The sequence below is a fragment of the Panulirus ornatus genome, chromosome 63 (assembly GCF_036320965.1).
Source record: "Panulirus ornatus isolate Po-2019 chromosome 63, ASM3632096v1, whole genome shotgun sequence".
NCBI lineage: Eukaryota > Metazoa > Arthropoda > Malacostraca > Decapoda > Palinuridae > Panulirus > Panulirus ornatus.
Window position 1 is genome coordinate 830,340 of NC_092286.1, and position 24,316 is coordinate 854,655.

Genomic DNA, 24,316 nt, shown 5'->3' on the forward strand with positions numbered 1-24,316 from the left:
CCACCATTCATTACCCTTTCTAATCTGCATACCTGCCATGCTTCTCATGCCACAAGCATCTTTTGCGCAAGCAATCACTGCTTCCCTAAATACATCCCATTCTTCCCCCACTCCCCTTACCTCCTTTGTTCTCACCTTTTTCCATTCTGTACTCAGTCTCTCTTTTCACCCAACATTCTTCTTTTCTGAAAACCTCTACAAATCTTCACCTTTGCCTCCACAAGATAATGATCAGACATCCCTCCAGTTGCATCTGTCAGCACATTAACATCCAAATCCAAAAGCCTCTCTTATCCTCTTTCACTAATAATCTTACCTCTTCATCCCACCATTCATTACCCTTTCTAATCTGCATACCTGCCATGCTTCTCATGCCACAAGCATCTTTTGCGCAAGCAATCACTGCTTCCCTAAATACATCCCATTCTTCCCCCACTCCCCTTACCTCCTATGTTCTCACCTTTTTCCATTCTGTACTCAGTCTCTCTTTTCACCCAACATTCTTCTTTTCTGAAAACCTCTACAAATCTTCACCTTTGCCTCCACAAGATAATGATCAGACATCCCTCCAGTTGCATCTGTCAGCACATTAACATCCAAATCCAAAAGCCTCTCTTATCCTCTTTCACTAATAATCTTACCTCTTCATCCCACCATTCATTACCCTTTCTAATCTGCATACCTGCCATGCTTCTCATGCCACAAGCATCTTTTGCGCAAGCAATCACTGCTTCCCTAAATACATCCCATTCTTCCCCCACTCCCCTTACCTCCTTTGTTCTCACCTTTTTCCATTCTGTACTCAGTCTCTCTTTTCACCCAACATTCTTCTTTTCTGAAAACCTCTACAAATCTTCACCTTTGCCTCCACAAGATAATGATCAGACATCCCTCCAGTTGCATCTGTCAGCACATTAACATCCAAATCCAAAAGCCTCTCTTATCCTCTTTCACTAATAATCTTTCTCTTCATCCCACCATTCATTACCCTTTCTAATCTGCATACCTGCCATGCTTCTCATGCCACAAGCATCTTTTGCGCAAGCAATCACTGCTTCCCTAAATACATCCCATTCTTCCCCCACTCCCCTTACCTCCTTTGTTCTCACCTTTTTCCATTCTGTACTCAGTCTCTCTTTTCACCCAACATTCTTCTTTTCTGAAAACCTCTACAAATCTTCACCTTTGCCTCCACAAGATAATGATCAGACATCCCTCCAGTTGCATCTGTCAGCACATTAACATCCAAATCCAAAAGCCTCTCTTATCCTCTTTCACTAATAATCTTTCTCTTCATCCCACCATTCATTACCCTTTCTAATCTGCATACCTGCCATGCTTCTCATGCCACAAGCATCTTTTGCGCAAGCAATCACTGCTTCCCTAAATACATCCCATTCTTCCCCCACTCCCCTTACCTCCTTTGTTCTCACCTTTTTCCATTCTGTACTCAGTCTCTCTTTTCACCCAACATTCTTCTTTTCTGAAAACCTCTACAAATCTTCACCTTTGCCTCCACAAGATAATGATCAGACATCCCTCCAGTTGCATCTGTCAGCACATTAACATCCAAATCCAAAAGCCTCTCTTATCCTCTTTCACTAATAATCTTTCTCTTCATCCCACCATTCATTACCCTTTCTAATCTGCATACCTGCCATGCTTCTCATGCCACAAGCATCTTTTGCGCAAGCAATCACTGCTTCCCTAAATACATCCCATTCTTCCCCCACTCCCCTTACCTCCTTTGTTCTCACCTTTTTCCATTCTGTACTCAGTCTCTCTTTTCACCCAACATTCTTCTTTTCTGAAAACCTCTACAAATCTTCACCTTTGCCTCCACAAGATAATGATCAGACATCCCTCCAGTTGCATCTGTCAGCACATTAACATCCAAATCCAAAAGCCTCTCTTATCCTCTTTCACTAATAATCTTACCTCTTCATCCCACCATTCATTACCCTTTCTAATCTGCATACCTGCCATGCTTCTCATGCCACAAGCATCTTTTGCGCAAGCAATCACTGCTTCCCTAAATACATCCCATTCTTCCCCCACTCCCCTTACCTCCTTTGTTCTCACCTTTTTCCATTCTGTACTCAGTCTCTCTTTTCACCCAACATTCTTCTTTTCTGAAAACCTCTACAAATCTTCACCTTTGCCTCCACAAGATAATGATCAGACATCCCTCCAGTTGCATCTGTCAGCACATTAACATCCAAATCCAAAAGCCTCTCTTATCCTCTTTCACTAATAATCTTACCTCTTCATCCAATCATAGTCAATTTCTTCTCCTCTTTAACATTGACCTGGTCACAACACAAGCTGGATAAACAATTTCATTACGCTGTACATTACTATCAGTCTGATTCTCTACAGTTTTATGTCATGTAGTTCACCTTTACAGTAGTATCTACATCAAATGGATTACTGCTCATAATAGGATCTGGGACTAATTTGTCAGTCAAATCATTCCCCAATAGCATGTGTACTCCAGGCATAGGAAATTCCTCACATATCCCAACCTTTACACGACCACTCACAAATCCACTCTCTAGATTTATATAATGCAATGGGATAGGCTTGCCTAACCATAACCCTTTTACATTTATTTTTTTCCCCCAGAGTGAGACTCCTTTGTCCACTCTAATACATCTTTTAGAATGAAACTCTGACTAGCCCCAGTATCCCTCAATATCAAAATTTTCTCCTCAGGACTACCTTTAATTCCAACCTTTCCTTCAGTAATATATGGCTCATAAATTGCACATTTTGGTTTACTCGCATTATACTAATTTCTTCTTACTTCACTAATATCATGTTTCTGTTTCCAAACAACCTTTAATCCTATTGTTCTTTGGTGATTTTTGACATTGATATTTACCATGACCAAATTCTCCACATCCCAAAACATTTCATTGGTGGTCTCTCCTGTCTTCCAACATAAGAGTTAATGACTAAACTGAGGTCTTGAATACCTGTATTGTGTGTCTGGAATCTATTTCCTACATTGTTTTGTGGCTCATAGTTGTGTGAACCTTCCACAAAATTGTTTTGTGGCTCATAGTTGTGTGAACCTTCCACAAAATAATGCTAACTAGGCTGTTGAATATTTGAATAGTGTGGATTTTTTTAAGGTTTGTCATAATTCTTTCTATTACTCTGTCTTGAATATTGTGGATGTTTATAAGGTTTGTTATAATTCTGTCTATTACTCTGTCTTATCATACTTTGTTTCCATGTTATTTCTTTCTTACAATATTTGTTAACTAATTCTAACTGTCATCCATCCTGGCTACTTCAGTCTCATTTTTCACTCTACTCTTGCATATTTCAAATTTCAGGCTGTAAGCCACTTTTGAACTGTTCCAGCAAGATTAGTTGCCTCTGTTCTTCCATTATCTCTAATTTTTCTAATTTACACCATCTATCAAATGTCATTCCACATTATCTAGCCATCTCCAGATGAGTTCGTCCAGTAATTTTCTTGATGCCCTTAAACCTTCTCCTGTATGCTTCTGCGTCCAATTCCACAGTTTTTAATACTGCTTCCTTAACAGCCGTATAATCTACTGATTCCATTAAACTAAGGCATGCATATGCCTCTCTGGCCTTACCCTTAAATTTACTCTGCACCATCATAGCCCAGTCAATTTCATCCCATTCTTTAAAAGTTGCAAGTTTTCCAAACTGAAAAAAGAAGTCCTCAGCTTCTTTTTCTTTAGTAACTTACTCTATCATCTTTATCTCCAATTCATCTTCTTGAACCTGTCCTTTCTTCTCTTTCTAATTGTCTAAGCCTTACTTCTTTACCAGCCTGGATTCTCTCTTTTTTGGTTTATGCAAGTATTCTCTCCTTCTCTGCCTCTATTTGTATTTTCGTAAGCTCAAATTCTCATCTTAATTTCTCCATTGCAACTTTTTCACTTTCAACATCTTGAGGTCCCTTCAATATTGATAAGGACATCAACTGACCAGTTGATTCTCTCTGCATGTCACTTTTGACATGTGTCAGCAGAGAAATTCCAAAATTAACTGCCACCTGGTTCAGTTCATCTTTATTACACTGGTACAGAAAATATATATCCTGGGTTTCAATTAACTTCTTAACATTATCCGCCATGTTTAAATGCACTACATTTACAAGTATGAACACCTACTTGTTTACAGAAATCTTCTCCATATATTTCAAGAGAGCACAGTGGAGTACTAACCCACAACACTTCAGACAGCTTGAATTATGTACACTTGGTTTCACAATTTCAGCTTCCTGGACTGTGTTTTCACATATTCATATCCTGGACAGCAGGCTACCACATATGCAGCTCCCTGATGCCAGATTTCACAGTTCACAGTTCCAGATAGCGGGTTTCACTGTTCAAGATCCCAGACAGCAGGTTTCACTGTTCAAGATCCTGGATCCTGGGCCCCCATGTTACATTCTACCTCCACCTGTTATACATTAAAGGATGTATAATCAGCCCATAGGCCCATTAAAACAGATAACTCTGAAATAACAGCTTCTGTTAACAGAGAGAATTGAGCTAGACCCACATTCCCTTACCATATGGCTAAAATCTCCTGACAGCTGATGGCTGTAATTATATACCTACTTTTCCATTCTACATGGAAAAGTAGGGGGCTAATGGGGAGGTGATAACAAGTACTGGTGATGTGAGAAGGAGATGTAGTGAGTATTTTGAAGGTTTGTTGAATGTGTTTGATGATAAAGTGGCAGATATAGAGTGTTTTGGTCAAGATGGTGTGCAAAGTGAGAGGGTTAGGGAAAATGATTTGGTAAACAGAGAAGAGGTAGTAAAAGCTTTGCGGAAGATGAAAGCCGGCAAGGCAGCGGGTTTGGATGGTATTGCAGTGGAATTTATTAAAAAAGGGGGTCACTGTATTGTTGATTGGTTGGTAAGGTTATTTAATGTATGTATGATTCATGGTGAGGTGCCTGAGGATTGGCGGAATGCTTGCATAGTGCCATTGTACAAAGGCAAAGGGGATAAGAGTGAGTGCTCAAATTACAGAGGTATAAGTTTGTTGAGTAGAATGTTAACAGAGAGAATTGAGCTAGACCCACATTCCCTTACCATATGGCTAAAATCTCCTGACAGCTGACGGCTGTAATTTTATACCTACTTTTCCATTCTGCATGGAAAAGTAGGGGGCTAATGGGGAGGTGATAACAAGTACTGGTGATGTGAGAAGGAGATGTAGTGAGTATTTTGAAGGTTTGTTGAATGTGTTTGATGATAAAGTGGCAGATATAGTGAGTGCTCAAATTACAGAGGTATAAGTTTGTTGAGTAGAATGTTAACAGAGAGAATTGAGCTAGACCCACATTCCCTTACCATATGGCTAAAATCTCCTGACATCTCCTCACTACCTCTTCTATGTTTACCAAATCATTTTCCCTAACCCTCTCACTTTGCACACCACCTCGACCAAAACACCCTATATCTGCCACTCTATCATCAAACACATTCAACAAACCTTCAAAATACTCACTCCATCTCCTTCTCACATCACCACTACTTGTTTTCACCTCCCCATTTGCGCCCTTCACTGAAGTTCCCATTTGCTCCCTTGTCTTACGCACTTTATTTACCTCCTTCCAGAACATCTTTTTATTCTCCCTAAAATTTAATGATACTCTCTCACCCCAACTCTCATTTGGCCTTTTTTTCACCTCTTGCACCTTTCTCTTGACCTCCTGTCTCTTTCTTTTATACATCTCCCACTCAATTGCATTTTTTCCCTGCAAAAATCGTCCAAATGCCTCTCTCTTCTCTTTCACTAATACTCTTACTTCTTCATCCCACCACTCACTACCCTTTCTAATCAACCCACCTCCCACTCTTCTCATGCCACAAGCATCTTTTGCGCAATCCATCACTGATTCCCTAAATACATCCCATTCCTCCCCCACTCCCCTTACTTCCATTGTTCTCACCTTTTTCCATTCTGTACTCAGTCTCTCCTGGTACTTCCTCACACAGGTCTCCTTCCCAAGCTCACTTACTCTCACCACCCTCTTCACCCCAACATTCACTCTTCTTTTCTGAAAACCCATACAAATCTTCACCTTAGCCTCCACAAGATAATGATCAGACATCCCTCCAGTTGCACCTCTCAGCACATTAACATCCAAAAGTCTCTCTTTCGCACGCCTGTCAATTAACACGTAATCCAATAACGCTCTCTGGCCATCTCTCCTACTTACATAAGTATACTTATGTATATCTCGCTTTTTAAACCAGGTATTCCCAATCATCAGTCCTTTTTCAGCACATAAATCTACAAGCTCTTCACCATTTCCATTTACAACACTGAACACCCCATGTATACCAATTATTCCCTCAACTGCCACATTACTCACCTTTGCATTCAAATCACCCATCACTATAACCTGGTCTCGTGCATCAAAACCACTAACACACTCATTCAGCTGCTCCCAAAACACTTGCCTCTCATGATCTTTCTTCTCATGCCCAGGTGCATATGCACCAATAATCACCCACCTCTCTCCATCAACTTTCAGTTTTACCCATATCAATCGAGAATTTACTTTCTTACATTCTATCACATACTCCCACAACTCCTGTTTCAGGAGTATTGCTACTCCTTCCCTTGCTCTTGTCCTCTCACTAACCCCTGACTTTACTCCCCAGACATTCCCAAACCACTCTTCCCCTTTACCCTTGAGCTTCGTTTCACTCAGAGCCAAAACATCCAGGTTCCTTTCCTCAAACATACTACCTATCTCTCCTTTTTTCACATCTTGGTTACATCCACACACATTTAGGCACCCCACTCTGACATAGAGATGCTAGAGATGCTCTGTGGAAGGTATTAAGAATATATGGTGTGGGAGGAAAGTTGTTAGAAGCAGTGAAAAGTTTTTATCGAGGATGTAAGGCATGTGTACGTGTAGGAAGAGAGGAAAGTGATTGGTTCTCAGTGAATGTTTTTATCGAGGATGTAAGGCATGTGTACGTGTAGGAAGAGAGGAAAGTGATTGGTTCTCAGTGAATGTTGTTTATAAATATAAATAAATAAATAAATATAATATTGATTGAGAGGGTGAAGGCATGTACAGAGCATCAGATTTTGGAAGAGCAGTGTGGTTTCAGAAGTGGTAGAGGATGTGTGCATCAGGTGTTTGCTTTGAAGAATGTATGTGAGAAATACTTAGAAAAGCAAATTGATTTGTATGTTGCATTTATGGATCTGGAGAAGGCATATGATAGAGTTGATAGAGATGCTCTGTGGAAGGTATTAAAAATATATGGTGTGGGAGGCAAGTTGTTAGAAGCAGTGAAAAGTTTTTATCGAGGATGTAAGACATGTGTATGTGTAGGAAGAGAGGAAAGTGATTGGTTCTCAGTGAATGTAGGTTTGCGGCAGGGGTGTGTGATGTCTCCATGGTTGTTTGATTTGTTTATGGATGGGGTTGTTAGGGAGGTGAATGCAAGAGTTTTGGAAAGAGGGGCAATTATGCAGTCTGTTGTGGATGAGAGAGCTTGGGAAGTGAGTCAGTTGTTGTTCGCTGATGATACAGCGCTGGTGGCTGATTCATGTGAGAAACTGCAGAAGCTGGTGACAGTTTGGTAAAGTGTTTGAAAGAAGAAAGTTAAGAGTAAATGTGAATAAGAGTAAGGTTATTAGGTACAGTAGGGTTGAGGGTCAAGTCAGTTGGGAGGTAAGTTTGAATGGAGAAAAACTGGAGGAAGTAAAGTGTTTTAGATACCTGGGAGTGTATCTGGCAGCGGATGGAACCATGGAAGCGGAAGTGAATCATAGGGTGGGGAAGGGGACGAAAATTCTGGGAGCGTTGAAGAATGTTTGGAAGTTGAGAACATTATCTCGGAAAGCAAAAATGGGTATGTTTGAAGGAATAGTGGTTCCAACAATGTTGTATGGTTGCGAGGCGTGGAGTATGGATAGAGTTGTGCGCAGGAGGGTGGATGTGCTGGAAATGAGATGTTTGACGACAATATGTGGTGTGAGGTGGTTTGATCGAGTAAGTAATGTAAGGGTAAGAGAGATGTGTGGAAATAAAAAAAGCTTGGTTGAGAGAGCAGAAGAGGGTGTTTTGAAATGGTTTGGTCACATGGAGAGAATGAGTGAGGAAAGATTGACCAAGAGGATATATATGTCAGAGGTGGAGGGAACGAGGAGAAGTGGGAGACCAAATTGGAGGTGGAAAGATGGAGTGAAAAAGATTTTGAGTAATCAGGGCCTGAACATGCAGGAGGGTGAAAGGCATGCAAGGAATAGAGTGAATTGGAATGATGTGGTATACCGGGGTCGACGTGCTGTCAATGGATTGAACCAGGGCATGTGAAGCATCTGGGGTAAACCTTGAAAAGTTTTGTGGGGCCTGGATGTGGAAAGGGAGCTGTGGTGTTGGTGCATTATTACATGACAGCTTGAGACTGAGTGTGAACGAGTGTGGCCTTTGTTGTCTTTTCCTAGCACTACCTCGCACGCATGTGGGGGAAGGGGGTTGTTATTACATGTCTGGCGAGTTGGCGATGGGAATAAATAAAGCCAGACAGTATGAATTATGTACATGTGTATATATGTATATGTCTGTGTTTGTATATATATGTATACATTGAGATGTATAGGTATGTATATTTGCGTGTGTGGACGTGTATGTATATACATGTGTATGTGGGTGTGTTGGGCCATTCTTTCGTCTGTTTCCTTGTGCTACCTCGCTAACGCGGGAGACAGCGACAAAACAAAATAAATAAGTAAAAATAGATAAATACTTTTCCATTCTTGTCCAGTTGGTCAAATAGCAAACACAGATAAAAATCTATACAAATATATTTATAGTTTCAAAAATTAGCATGGCTCTCTCATAACATAAATAATACAATTTATTCTTGATACATAGATCTCTCTATATATAACTTTAACATGGCTTTGGCAAATTTTCTGGCCTCAATTATAGAACATAAGGGTTTAAAATGACTAAGATGTGTACAGATTACATTATACTGTTACCAACAGTTTTGTAGCACATCCTTCCTTAGCCAGTCTATGAGAGAGAGGATTGACCTTGGCCTTCTTCCAGTTTCTATACAATTTCTTCATATCACTTTCTCTTGTCTCTTACATATGTTTTGTCATTCCATAATTTGTAATGATATTGAAAATATCTGGCAGCGGATGGAACCATGGAAGCGGAAGTGAATCATAGGGTGGGGGAGGGGGCGAAAATTCTGGGAGCCTTGAAGAATGTTTGGAAGTCGAGAACATATCTCGGAAAGCAAAAATGGGTATGTTTGAAGGAATAGTGGTTCCAACAATGTTGTATGGTTGCGGGGCATGGGCTATGGATAGAGTTGTGCGCAGGGGGATGGATGTGCTGGAAATGAGATGTTTGAGGACAATATGTGGTGTGAGGTGTTTTGATCGAGTAAGTAATGTAAGGGTAAGAGAGATGTGTGGAAATAAAAAGAGTGTGGTTGAGAGAGCAGAAGAGGGTGTTTTGAAATGGTTTGGTCACATGGAGAGAATGAGTGAGGAAAGATTGACCAAGAGGATATATGTGTCAGAGGTGGAGGGAACGGGGATAAGTGGGAGACCAAATTTTAGGTGGAAAGATGGAGTGAAGGGGATTTTGAGTGATCGGGGCCAGAACATGCAGGAGGGTGAAAGGCGGGCAAGGAATAGAGTGAATTGGAACGATGTGGTATACCAGGGTCGACGTGCTGTCAATGGATTGAACCAGGGCATGTGAAGCGTCTGGGGTAAACCATGGAAAGTTGTGTGGGGCCTGGATGTGGAGAGGGGGCTGTGGTTTCGGTGCATTATTACATGACAGCTAGAGACTGAGTGTGAACGAATGGGGCCTTTGGTGTCTTTTCCTAGCGCTACCTCGCACACATGAGGGGGGAGGGGGTTGTTATTCCATGTGTGGCGAGGTGGCGATGGGAACAAATAAAGGCAGACAGTATGAATTATGTACATGTGTATATATGTATATGTCTTTGTGTGTATATATATGTGTACATTGAGATGTATAGGTATGTATATTTGCGTGTGTGGACGTGTATGTATATACATGTGTATGTGGGCGGGTTGGGCCATTCTTTTGTCTGTTTCCTTGCGCTACCTTGCTAACGCAGGAGACAGCGACAAAGCAAAATAAATAAAATAAAAATATTGAAAATATTTACTCTTTATTTGTTTATGCTCTAATAAACAAAATCTCTTATATGAAGATACAATAAGAAGACCCTCAGAACATTATAATGTACACTGGACATATCATTCCTCAGAAAAAACTGAATGATATAATTGATAACTATAACATTTATTGGTAAATAAGGGAGATAACTGTAACACTACTTTGTGGTCTTGAAGGCTCTTGAGGCATGTTGAAAAGGTGCTTGTAGTGATGGGTGACATCCTGAGGGTAGACAGGAGAGTATGACTCATGTTTGTTTGGGGAATGTGGTCTTTGTTGAGTGTTTGTCTGATGGGTTGGGTTGGAGTTAAGACTGAATTGGGCAGTCGGTTGCTTAGTGCTTGGGTTATTTCAGTGAGTTTGGATTTTTTTTTTTTCATACTTGAGTGCCATTTCCCACATTAGTGAGGTTGTGCCAGGAACAGACGAAGAAAGTGTTTTGTCACCGTTATACTTGTTGGAGTTGGGGGATCTGTGAGTAGAAGTTACCGAAGTGTGAGGAAAGAGTAAGCTTTTTATTTGTACTTGGGGGTTGGTGGTCAGTTATAGAATGGTTTCGATGGAAGGGGTGTAGTGCTCTTGCATAGAACTAAGTTCTGAGCATATTGAGGTGGCTCATACTTTGTTCAAGAATAGAAAGTTATGTTTCATGTTATATTTTCCCCTTACCAGTACATATCTTAATCTTTTTCTGCTATATTTTTTTATTTTCTACCTATTTTTCATTTACAAGATTTCCTGTAATCAGTCATGTTCTTCTCATCCATATTTTTTAATACAACCAAGAGGCTGCCTCATTACACTGTATGTGACATCATGTCACCAAGTATGATCTTTCAAGAAACTGAATGTGAAGGTGGTCATTAAGTAAAATGCCTGTTGAGGATTCTACCTTTCTTTATGCTGTGAATGTCGGGAAAAGTGGACGTGATGTAAAAAGATGTATCGTTTATTAAGTTTATATATACTGTAATTATGTTTTTGCATTTATGCATGAATAATAAAGTTGATTTACTAACATAGACATGTCTCTAGGTACCTAAAGGACTATGATTACTATGAGCGCTGTTTGATGGAGCGCCAACGAGAGGAAAATCCTATAAAGCCACTCAAGCGATCCCGTAACACTGCCGGCTGTCTCTGCTTCACGTCCAAGAGCCGTAGGAATACTGAGAAACAAAACTATCGCACAATGTAATTAAGTGTTCTGTTTCTTTTACCAAAAGTTTTCTCATGGCATCCCATGTCCTAATCCTTGCGTCCATTTAAAGGATGTGATCAATGATTGTAACTGTTGAATTGGGTGAGAAATATAAAAGAAAAAGCCAAATGTTGAGACATGCAATAATTATTTTCTTGTGAATTAAGAGCCTAAATTTGAGTGAGAAATTCTTTCAGAATTGACTGAAAGTAATGTCTTTGATCACATCACTTGTCATTGCCGTATTTGATGATTATTTTTAGTTTTCACTTACTTCATACTCAAGACCTTTACATGTGAGAGATTTCCAACTACTTGGTTTATTGGGGAAAAACCTGCTTCTTGAGATATTTTTACATTTAGTTATTTTATTTTGCCTTACTTTAGACATTTATACACCAATGCACCCTTTGTTTTTATAATTACATGGTTGTTATCCAAAGAAGCAAAAATTTATTTGTATTAAACTCTATGATTTAGGCCATGTGCTTTAGTATGCATCATTTGTGAGATCATTTTAATTTTGTTGAAGGACCTGGGACACCTTAAACGTGTTGCGGGCTTCTCTGAGCCGGGTCAGAAAATGGACATCTGCCGGGTCACGAAACTGATATGCAAGATTTTCACAGACATCTGCCTGCTTTCGTTCATCTTCCCAGTTTTGTTATGAGAATTACTACAAAATTCTTGATCAACAACTGACCAACGAGGACAACAAATTGTTTTAAGCTGACAAGTTTATTAATGGTGCAGTACCATTACAGTGCATGCTAAGATTCTCAGTGGATTATTTGAATATTTTCTGGCACTATTTGTATTAACAGATAAGCAATTATAAATATTGTGTGTGTGTGTGTGTGTGTGTGTGTGTGTGTGTGTGTGTGTGTTTATTTTTGTTCATATTTGTTCGCCAATTCCTAAGTAGCAAGGTGGCTCCAAGAATAGATGAAAGAATGGCCTCACTTGTTCACATTCACTCTTTGATTGTATCGTATAATGCACTGAAACCAGGGACCCTTATCCACAACCGTGCCTCATGGATCTTTATGTGGTTCCCCTGACAGCTTGACATGTCCTGGTTCAGTCCATTGACAACATTTTGCCCCCTGTATGCCACATCACACCAGTTCTTTGTATTCCTTGTATGCCTCACACCCTCATGCATGTTTAGCCTCAATAACTCAAAGCATCTTTCACTCCATCCTTCTATCTCATCTTCTGTCTTCCCTGTGAAGATATATTGAAAATTAGAGAAACTGGATACAACAATCAATTTCCTTTTTATTGTGTGGCATGAAAGACAAGTATATTATGTATGTATATAGAACTATGAAGGAAAGGATTATGGGTCTGCAGATTAGAGAACAATTCTGAAAAACTGTTTAACCCCTTTTGTGAATAAGTCGTCCTCGTGCATGTAAATACAGACCAACAAGAGGGAACTATATGACAGACGTTTTCTACAATGACTTGGCATAGTTTTCAGATGTTGAAGTGAATAATGAAAGTCTATACAATCACTTCAGCTTATAATGTGGAAATGAATGAATGTGAATTGATACAGTGAGAGAACAGAAGACTATGACATGAATTTTTCCAATGACATTTCAGACCTGAGAGAGCCCAATGAAAGGATTTTAAATACAAAGTGAAATAAAACTTTCACTTGCAAAAACCTAAACACAAAAAAACATACTGTGAGAATTTAGGACAAATGATGAATGAACTGATTTCAGAGAAAAGAAAAGGAGCACAAAATGGAAGATAGCATGGATTAGAAAACAGTAAATGAATAGAAGAGCATGGAAAAGAAGAAAAGAATAGCAATGAAAGAGGCAAGAATTAAAGAGTTTGATGAGAAAATAAGGATTGCAGGTGTACAAATAACAAACCCATTGAAGAGGGCAGATAATCAATGAAGAGAGAGTCATACAGAACATGGAAAGAAACCCAAAGATACATTTCACGTACATGAACAGTGAACAATGTGCAAAAAACAAGAAATCAGATTGCACCCTTGAAGGGGGGAGAAGAATCTCAAGAAAATATGCAAATGTTAACTGAACAATACATATACCTTGGTCTTCTGCTAAAACTGCATGGAGAAATTAAACAATCTTTTTAACTGACATGAGGAAAATGCTCTCATGAATGTTGAACTATCAGATGATATGACCATAGCGACTCATTAGATCAGAAAATTCATCAGTGAAACCAGGTGGGATCCCAGTCATATTCTTAAAGAAGACAAAGACAGCAGTCGTGAAACTAATGATATTATTAATGAGGCAAAGTTGGGGTGAAAGCAAATAGGCAGACATTCACAAAATGGTGCATGAAACACAAGAACCTTAATGATGATCCAACCAAATATCTATCTATCGATATATATCTCTATTGCCTGTTCCCTTTAGGAACTCACAACAAGAGGTGGCCATGGCAAAAGAGTCTCCGCTTATCCCTGTCCTTACATGCCTCCCTCTCATACACCATTCCATGCATTCTTCCTCTGTTTCTCTCCCTCCAATATTCCTCCACCCTAATTGCCCATGTCACAGGTGGTCTTCCTCTCACAGCAACCCCTTTAATTGTACTATCACTCATTCTCCTTGTAAACTACCAGTCTTGCATTCTTTCCTCATGCCCAGACCACCTCAAAGTATTATGTTTCACCCACTCTACCACTTTTTTCCCCACTCTACCACTCCACAATTAATTCCCTTTGCATATTTTGCCATGCCACGTCTACACCTCTACCCTTCATTCCTCTTTTAAAGGACCCAATAACTCTTCTACCTTGTACTGCTCTCTCCCTTATCTTTCCTTCTATATCACCACACTTAACCAAGACAGCTCTGCAGATACTTAAATATTCTCACTTCTTTCAGTCTTTTTCCCCCCTTATCCACAGCACAATTTAGCACACTTTCTTCTTTCACTCCTTATGGTTTTACAAAACCTATACTTTCACTTTGTTTCCATTCAGACATCATTACTTAATTTTTACTTGCATTTACCTTCAATCTCTTCCACTTATACATATCATAACAACCTTCTGCAACTCCTTTTCACTCTCAGCGAACAACACATTATTATCCACCAACAGGCTTGGCACTAGTCACCATATCTCACTGCCACACTCCATCTTTTTACCCCTTTTCCCTTGTTTTCCTATCATCTCACTTATCACACCATCCATATATATATTTTTTTATTATACTTTGTCACTGTCTCCCGCGTTAGCGAGGTAGCGCAATGAAACAGATGAAAGAATGGCCCAACCCACCCACATACACATGTATATTTTTTATTTTTTTTTTTACTATTTGCTTTGTCGCTGTCTCCCGCGTTTGTGAGGTGGCACAAGGAAACAGACGAAAGAAATGGCCCAACCCACCCCCATACACATGTATATACATACACGTCCACGCCCGCAAATATCCATACCCATACATCTCAATGTACACATATATATACACACACAGACACATACATATATACACATGCACACAATTCACACTGTCTGCCTTTATTCATTCCCATCGCCACCTCGCCACACATGGAATAACATCCCCTCCCCCACTCATGTGTGTGAGGTAGCGCTAGGAAAAGACAACAAAGGCCCCATTCGTTCACACTCAGTCTCTAGCTGTCATGCAATAATGCCCGAAACCACAGCTCCCTTTCCACATCCAGGCCCCACACAACTTTCCATGGTTTACCCCAGACACTTCACATGCCCTGATTCAATCCATTGACAGCACGTCGACCCCGGTATACCTCATCGATCCAATTCACTCTATTCCTTGCCCGCCTTTCACCCTCCTGCATGTTCAGGCCCCGATCACTCAAAATCTTTTTCACTCCATCTTTCCACCTCCAATTTGGTCTCCCACTTCTCCTCATTCCCTCCACCTTCGACACATATATCCTCTTGGTCAATCTTTCCTCACTCATTCTCTCCATGTGCCCAAACCACTTCAAAACACCCTCTTCTACTCTCTCAACCACGCTCTTTTTATTTCCACACATCTCTCTTACCCTTACATTACTTACTCGATCAAACCACCTCACACCACATATTGTCCTCAAACATCTCATTTCCAGCACATCCACCCTCCAGTGCACAACTCTATCCATAGCCCATGCCTCGCAACCATACAGCATTGTTGGAACTACTATTCCTTTAAACATACCCATTTTTGCTCTCCGAGATAATGTTCTCGACTTCCACACATCCTTCAAGGCTCCCAGGATTTTCGCCCCCTCCCCCACCCTATGATTCACTTCCGCTTCCATGGTTCCATCCGCTGCCAGGTCCACTCCCAGATAACTAAAACACTTTACTTCCTCCAGTTTTTCTCCATTCAAACTTACCTCCCAATTTACTTGACCCTCAACCCTACTGTACCTAATAACCTTGCTCTTATTCACATTTACTCTTAACTTTCTTCTTTCACACACTTTACCAAACTCAGTCACCGGCTTCTGCAGTTTCTCACATGAATCAACCACCAGCGCTGTATCATCAGCGAACAACAGTTGACTTACTTCCCAAGCCCTCTCATCCCCAACAGACTTCATACTTGCCCCTCATTCCAAAACTCTTGCATTTACCTCCCTAACAACCCCATCCATAAACAAATTAAACAACCATGGAGACATCATACACCCCTGCCACAAACCTACATTCACTGAGAACCAGTCACTTTCCTCTCTTCCTACACGTACACATGCCTTACATCCTCGATAAAAACTTTTCACTGCCTCTAACAACTTGCCTCCCACACCATATATTCTTAGTACCTTCCGCAGAGCATCTCTATCAACTCTATCATATGCCTTCTCCAGATCCATAAATGCTACATACAAATCCATTTGCTTTTCTAAGTATTTCTCACATACATTCTTCAAAGCAAACACCTGATCCACACACCCTCTACCACTTCTGAAACCACACTGCTCTTCCCCAATCTGATGCTCTGTACATACCTTCACCCTCTCAATCAGTACCCTCCCATATAATTTACCAGGAATACTCAACAAACTTATACCTCTGTAATTTGAGCACTCACTCTTGTCCCCTTTGCCTTTGTACAATGGCACTATGCACGCATTCCGCCAATCCTCAGGCACCTCACCATGAATCATACATACATTAAATAACCTTACCAACTAATCAACAATACAGTCACCCCCTTTTTTAATGAATGCCACTGCAATACCATCCAAACCCGCTGCCTTGCCGTCTTTCATCTTCCGCAAAGCTTTTACTACCTCTTCTCTGTTTACCAAATCATTTTCCCTAACCCTCTCACTTTGCACACCACCTCGACCAAAACACCCTATATCTGCCACTCTAACATCAAACACATTCAACAAACCTTCACAATACTCTCTCCATCTCCTTCTCACATCACCACTGCTTGTTATCACCTCCCCATTAGCCCCCTTCACTGAAGTTCCCATTTGCTCCCTTGTCTTACGCACTGTATTTACCTCCTTCCAAAACATCTTTTTATTCTCCCTAGAATTTAATGATACTCTCTCACCCACACTCTCATTTGCCCACTTTTTCACCTCTTGCACCTATCTCTTGACCTCCTGTCTCTTTCTTTTATACATCTCCCACTCATTTGCATTTGCATTTTGTGTGAGGAAGTACCAGGAGAGACAGAGTACAGAATGGAAAAAGGTGAGAACAGTGGAAGTAAAGGGAGTGGGGGAGGAATGGGATGTATTTAGGGAATCAGTGATGGATTGCGCAAAAGATGCTTGTGGCATGAGAAGCGTGGAAGGTGGGTTGATTAGAAAGGGTAGTGAGTGGTGGGATGAAGAAGTAAGAGTATTAGTGAAAGAGAAGAGAGAGGCATTTGGATGATTTTTGCTGGGAAAAAATGCAATTGAGTGGGAGATGTATAAAAGAAAGAGACAGGAGGTCAAGAGAAAGGTGCAAGAGGTGAAAAAGAGGGCAAATGAGAGTTGGGGTGAGAGAGTATCATTAAATTTTAGGGAGAATAAAAAGATGTTCTGGAAGGAGGTAAATAAAGTGCGTAAGACAAGGGAGCAAATGGGAACTTCATTGAAGGGCACTAATGGGGAGGTGATAACAAGTAGTGGTGATGTGAGAAGGAGATGGAGTGAGTATTTTGAAGGTTTGTTGAATGTGTTTGATGATAGAGTGGCAGATATAGGGTGTTTTGGTCGAGGCGGTGTGCAAAGTGAGAGGGTTAGGGAAAATGATTTGGTAAACAGAGAAGAGGTAGTGAAAGCTTTGTGGAAGATGAAAGCCGGCAAGGCAGCAGGTTTGGATGGTATTGCACTGGAATCTATTAAAAAAGGGGGTCACTGTATTGTTGACTGGTTGGTAAAGATATTTAATGTATGTATGACTCATGGTGAGGTGCCTGAGGATTGGCAGAATGCGTGCATAGTGCCATTGTACAAAGGCAAAGGGGATAAGAGTGAGTGCTCAAATTACAGAGGTATACGTTTGTTGAGTATTCTGGTAAATTATATGGGAGGATATTGATTGAGAGGGTGAAGGCATGTACAGAGCATCAGACTGGGGAAGAGCAGTGTGGTTTCAGAAGTGGTAGAGGATGTGTGGATCAGGTGTTTGCTTTGAAGAATGTATGTGAGAAATACTTAGAAAAGCAAATGGGTTTGTATGTAGCATTCATGGATCTGGAGAAGGCATATGATAGAGTTGATAGAGATGCTCTGTGGAAGGTATTAAGAATATATGGTGTGGGAGGCAAGTTGTTAGAAGCAGTGAAAAGTTTTTATCAAGGATGTAAGGCATGTGTATGTGTAGGAAGAGAGGAAAGTGATTGGTTCTCAGTGAATGTAGGTTTGCGGCAGGGGTGTGTGATGTCTCCATGGTTGTTTAATTTGTTTATGGATGGGGTTGTCAGGGAGGTGAATGCAAGAGTTTTGGAAAGAGGGGCAAGTATGAAGTCTGTTGTGGATAAGAGAGCTTGGGAAGTGAATCAGTTGTTGTTCGCTGATGATAGAGCGCTGGTGGTTGATTCATGTGAGAAACTGCAGAAGCTGGTGACTGAGTTTGGTAAAGTGTGGGGAAGAAGAAAGTTAAGAGTAAATGTGAATAAGAGCAAGGTTATTAAGTACAGTAGGGTTGAGGGTCAAGTAAATTGGGAGGTAAGTTTGAATGGAGAAAAACTGGAGGAAGTAAAGTGTTTTAGATATCTGGGAGTGGATCTGGCAGCAGATGGAACCATGGAAGTGGAAGTGAATCATAGGGTGGGGGAGGGGGCGAAAATCCTGGGAGCCTTGAAGGATGTTTGGAAGTCGAGAACATTATCTCGGAAAGCAGAAATGGGTATGTTTGAAGGAATAGTGGTTCCAACAATGTTGTATGGTTGCAAGGCGTGGGCTATGGATAGAGTTGTGCGCAGGAGGGTGGGTGTGCTGGAAATGAGATGTTTGAGGACAATGTGTGGTGTGAGGTGGTTTGATCGAGTAAGTAATGTAAGGGTAAGAGAGATGTGTGGAAATAAAAAGAGCGTGGTTGAGAGAGCAGAAGAGAGTGTTTTGAAATGGTTTGGGCACATGGAGAGAATGAGTGAGGAAAGATTGACCAAGAGGATATATGTGTCGGAGGTGGAGGGAACGAGGAGAAGTGGGAGACCAAATTGGAGGTTGAAAGATGGAGTGAAAAAGATTTTGAGTGATCGGGGCCTGAACATGCAGGAGGGTGAAAGGAGGGCAAGGAATAGAGTGAATTGGATCGATGTGGTATACCGTGGTTGACGTGCTGTCAGTGGATTGAATCAGGGCATGTGAAGCGTCTGGGGTAATCCATGGAAAGTTGTGTGGGGCCTAGATGTGGAAAGGGAACTGTGGTTTTGGGCATTATTGCATGACAGCTAGAGACTGAGTGTGAACGAATGTGGCCTTTGTTGTCTTTTCCTAGCGCTACCTCGCACACATGAGGGGGTAGGGGGATGGTATTCCATGTGTGGCGAGGTGGCGATGGGAATGAATAAAGGCAGACAGTGTGAATTGTGTGCATATGTATATATGTATGTGTCTCTTTGTGTATATATATATGTGTACATTGAGATGTATAGGTATGTATATTTGTGTGTGTGGACGTGTGTGTATATACATGTGTATGGGGGTGGGTTTGGCCATTTCTTTCGTCTGTTTCCTTGCGCTACCTCGCAAATGTGGGAGACAGCGACAAAGCAAAATGAAAATAAAGTAAAATATAAATATATATATATATATTTTATTTATATATATTTTATTTTTATTTTGCTTTGTCGCTGTCTCCCGCGCCTGCGAGGTATATATATATATATATAAATATATATATATTTTTTTTTTTTTTTTCAAACTATTCACCATTTCCCGCATTAGCGAGGTAGCGTTAAGAACAGAGGACTGGGCCATTGAGGGAATATCCTCACCTGGCCCCCTTCTCTGTTCCTTCTTTTGGAAAATTAAAAAAAATTGAGAGGGGAGGATTTCCAGCCCCCCGCTCCCTCCCCTTTTAGTCGCCTTCTACGACACGCAGGGAATACGTGGGAAGTATTCTTTCTCCCCTATCCCCATATATATATTTTTTTTTTTTTTTTATATAGTTTTGTCGCTGTCTCCCGCGTTTGCAAGGTAGCGCAAGGAAACAGACGAAAGAAATGGCCCAAACCCCCCCATACACATGTATATACATACGTCCACACACGCAAATATACATACCTACACAGCTTTCCATGGTTTACCCCAGACGCTTCACATGCCTTGATTCAATCCACTGACAGCACGTCAACCCCGGTATACCACATCGCTCCAATTCACTCTATTCCTTGCCCTCCTTTCACCCTCCTGCATGTTCAGGCCCCGATCACACAAAATCTTTTTCACTCCATCTTTCCACCTCCAATTTGGTCTCCCTCTTCTCCTCGTTCCCTCCACCTCCGACACATATATCCTCTTGGTCAATCTTTCCTCACTCATTCTCTCCATGTGCCCAAACCACTTCAAAACACCCTCTTCTGCTCTCTCAACCACGCTCTTTTTATTTTCACACATCTCTCTTACCCTTACGTTACTCACTCGATCAAACCACCTCACACCACACATTGTCCTCAAACATCTCATTTCCAGCACATCCATCCTCCTGCGCACAACTCTATCCATAGCCCACGCCTCGCAACCATACAACATTGTTGGAACCACTATTTCTTCAAACATACCCATTTTTGCTTTCCGAGATAATGTTCTCGACTTCCACACATTCTTCAAGGCCCCCAGAATTTTCGCCCCCTCCCCCACCCTATGATCCACTTCCACTTCCATGGTTCCATCCGCTGCCAGATCCACTCCCAGATATCTAAAACACTTCACTTCCTCCAGTTTTTCTCCATTCAAACTCACCTCCCAATTGACTTGACCCTCAACCCTACTGTACCTAATAACCTTGCTCTTATTCACATTTACTCTTAACTTTCTTCTTCCACACACTTTACCAAACTCAATCACCAGCTTCTGCAGTTTCTCACATGAATCAGCCACCAGCGCAGTATCATCAGCGAACAACAACTGACTCACTTCCCAAGCTCTCTCATCCCCAACAGACTTCATACTTGCCCCTCTTTCCAAAACTCTTGCATTTACCTCCCTAACAACCCCATCCATAAACAAATTAAACAACCATGGAGACATCACACACCCCTGCCGCAAACCTACATTCACTGAGAACCAATCACTTTCCTCTCTTCCTACACGTACACATGCCTTACATCCTCGATAAAAACTTTTCACTGCTTCTAACAACTTTCCTCCCACACCATATATTCTTAATACCTTCCACAGAGCATCTCTATCAACTCTATCATATGCCTTCTCCAGATCCATAAATGCTACATACAAATCCATTTGCTTTTCTAAGTATTTCTCACATACATTCTTCAAAGCAAACACCTGATCCACACATCCTCTACCACTTCTGAAACCACACTGCTCTTCCCCAATCTGATGCTCTGTACATGCCTTCACCCTCTCAATCAATACCCTCCCATATAATTTACCAGGAATACTCAACAAACTTATACCTCTGTAATTTGAGCACTCACTCTTATCCCCTTTGCCTTTGTACAATGGCACTATGCACGCATTCCGCCAATCCTCAGGCACCTCACCATGAGTCATACATACATTAAATAACCTTACCAACCAGTCAACAATACAGTCACCCCCTTTTTTAATAAATTTCACTGCAATACCATCCAAACCTGCTGCCTTGCCGGCTTTCATCTTCCGCAAAGCTTTCACTACCTCTTCTCTGTTTACCAAATCATTTTCCCTAACCCTCTCACTTTGCACACCGCCTCGACCAAAACACCCTATATCTGCCACTCTATCATCAAACACATTCAACAAACCTTCAAAATACTCACTCCATCTCCTTCTCACATCACCACTACTTGTTATCACCTCCCCATTTGTGCCCTTCACTGAAGTTCCGATTTGCTCCCTTGTCTTACGCACTTTATTTACCCCCTTCCAGAACATCTTTTTATTCTCCCTAAAATTTAATGATACTCTCTCACCCCAACTCTCATTTGGCCTTTTTTTCACCTCTTGCACCTTTCTCTTGACCTCCTGTCTCTTTCTTTTATACATCTCCCACTCAATTGCATTTTTTCCCTGCAAAAATCGTCCAAATGCCTCTCTCTTCTCTTTCACTAATACTCTTACTTCTTCATCCCACCACTCACTACCCTTTCTAATCAACCCACCTCCCACTCTTCTCATGCCACAAGCATCTTTTGCGCAATCCATCACTGATTCCCTAAATACATCCCATTCCTCCCCCACTCCCCTTACTTCCATTGTTCTCACCTTTTTCCATTCTGTACTCAGTCTCTCCTGGTACTTCCTCACACAAGTCTCCTTCCCAAGCTCACTTACTCTCACCACCCTCTTCACCCCAACATTCACTCTTCTTTTCTGAAAACCCATACAAATCTTCACTTTAGCCTCCACAAGATAATGTATATATGTATATATATATATATATATGTGAGAAACTGCAGAAGCTGGTGACGGAGTTTGGTAAAGTGTGTGGAAGAAGAAAGTTAAGAGTAAATGTGAATAAGAGCAAGGTTATTAGGTACAGTAGGATTGAGGGTCAAGTCAATTGGGAGGTGAGTTTGAATGGAGAAAAACTGGAGGAAGTGAAGTGTTTTAGATATCTGGGAGTGGATCTGTCAGCGGATGGAACCATGGAAGCGGAAGTGGATCATAGGGTGGGGGAGGGGGCGAAAATTTTGGGAGCCTTGAAAAATGTGTGGAAGTCGAGAACATTATCCCGGAAAGCAAAAATGGGTATGTTTGAAGGAATAGTAGTTCCAACAATGTTGTATGGTTGCGAGGCGTGGGCTATGGATAGAGTTGTGCGCAGGAGGATGGATGTGCTGGAAATGAGATGTTTGAGGACAATGTGTGGTGTGAGGTGGTTTGATCGAGTAAGTAACGTAAGGGTAAGAGAGATGTGTGGAAATAAAAAGAGCGTGGTTGAGAGAGCAGAAGAGGGTGTTTTGAAATGGTTTGGGCACATGGAGAGAATGAGTGAGGAAAGATTGACCAAGAGGATATATGTGTCGGAGGTGGAGGGAACGGGGAGAAGAGGGAGACCAAATTGGAGGTGGAAAGATGGAGTGAAAAGGATTTTGTGTGATCGGGGCCTGAACATGCAGGAGGGTGAAAGGAGGGCAAGGAATAGAGTGAATTGGAGCGATGTGGTATACAGGGGTTGACGTGCTGTCGGTGGATTGAGTCGGGGCGTGTGAGGCGTCCGGGGTGGGCCGTGGAAGACTGTGTGGGTGTGTGTATTTGCGTGTGTGGACGTGTGTATGTGCATGTGTGTGGGGGGGGTTGGGCCATTTCTTTCGTCTGTTTCCTTGCGCTGCCTCGCAAGCGCGGGAGGCGGCGACGGAGTATAAAAAAAGAAAGAAGGAAAGAAAAAAAAATATATATGTGTATATATATATATGTATATGTATGTATATGTGTGTATATATATATATATATATATATATATATATATATATATATATATATATATATATATATATATATATATATATCCCTGGGGATAGGGGAGAAAGAATACTTCCCACGTATTCCCTGCGTGTCGTAGAAGGCGACTAAAAGGAGAGGGAGCGGGAGGCTGGAAATCCTCCCCTCTCATTATTTTTTTTTTAATTTTCCAAAAGAAGGAATAGAGAAGGGGGCCAGGTGAAAATATTCCCTTAAAGGCCCAGTTCTCTGTTCTTAACGCTACCTCGCTAATGCGGGAAATGGCGAATAGTTTGAAAAAAAGAAAAGAAAAGAATATATATATATATATATATATATATATATATATATATATATATATATATATATATATATATTATCCCTGGGGATAGGGGAGAAAGAATACTTCCCACGTATTCCCTGCGTGTTGTAAAAGGCGACTAAAAGGGAAGGGAGCGGGGGGCTGGAAATCCTCCCCTCTCGTTTTTTTTTTAATTTTCCAGAAGGAACGGTGAAGGGGGCCAGATGAGGATATTATCTCAAAGGCCCAGTCCTCTGTTCTTAACGCTACCTTGCTAACGCGGGAAATGGTGAATAGTATGAAAGAAAAAGAAAAAAAAAAATATATATATATATATAGGAAGGGAGCGGGGGGCTGGAAATCCTCCCCCTCTCATTTCTTTCAATTTTCCAAAAGAAGGAACAGAGAAGGGGGCCAAGTAAGGATATTCCCTCAAAGGCCCAGTCCTCTGTTCTTAACGCTACCTCGCTAATGCGGGAAATGGCAAATAGTATGATAGTATGTCTCCATGGTTGTTTAATTTGTTTATGGATGGGGTTTTTAGGGAGGTAAA

The 24,316-nt window shown here is 41.1% G+C and overlaps 1 protein-coding gene across 3 annotated transcripts in view; it reads left to right on the forward strand.

The window, feature by feature from the left end:
* The window catches only part of RhoBTB (Rho-related BTB domain containing), a 424,985-nt gene that overhangs the window by 304,235 nt on the left and 96,434 nt on the right, over positions 1 to 24,316 (forward strand). For 2 of the 3 annotated variants that reach the window (XM_071656694.1, XM_071656695.1), the window contains exons 14-15: positions 11,249 to 11,407; positions 11,947 to 20,036. In XM_071656694.1, coding sequence (XP_071512795.1) covers positions 11,249 to 11,407; positions 11,947 to 12,025 — 238 coding nt within the window. In that variant the 3' untranslated portion in view covers positions 12,026 to 20,036. Of the gene's footprint in view, positions 1 to 11,248; positions 11,408 to 11,946; positions 20,037 to 24,316 lie in introns of those variants that run through there. The other variant, XM_071656696.1, reaches the window with a different exon arrangement.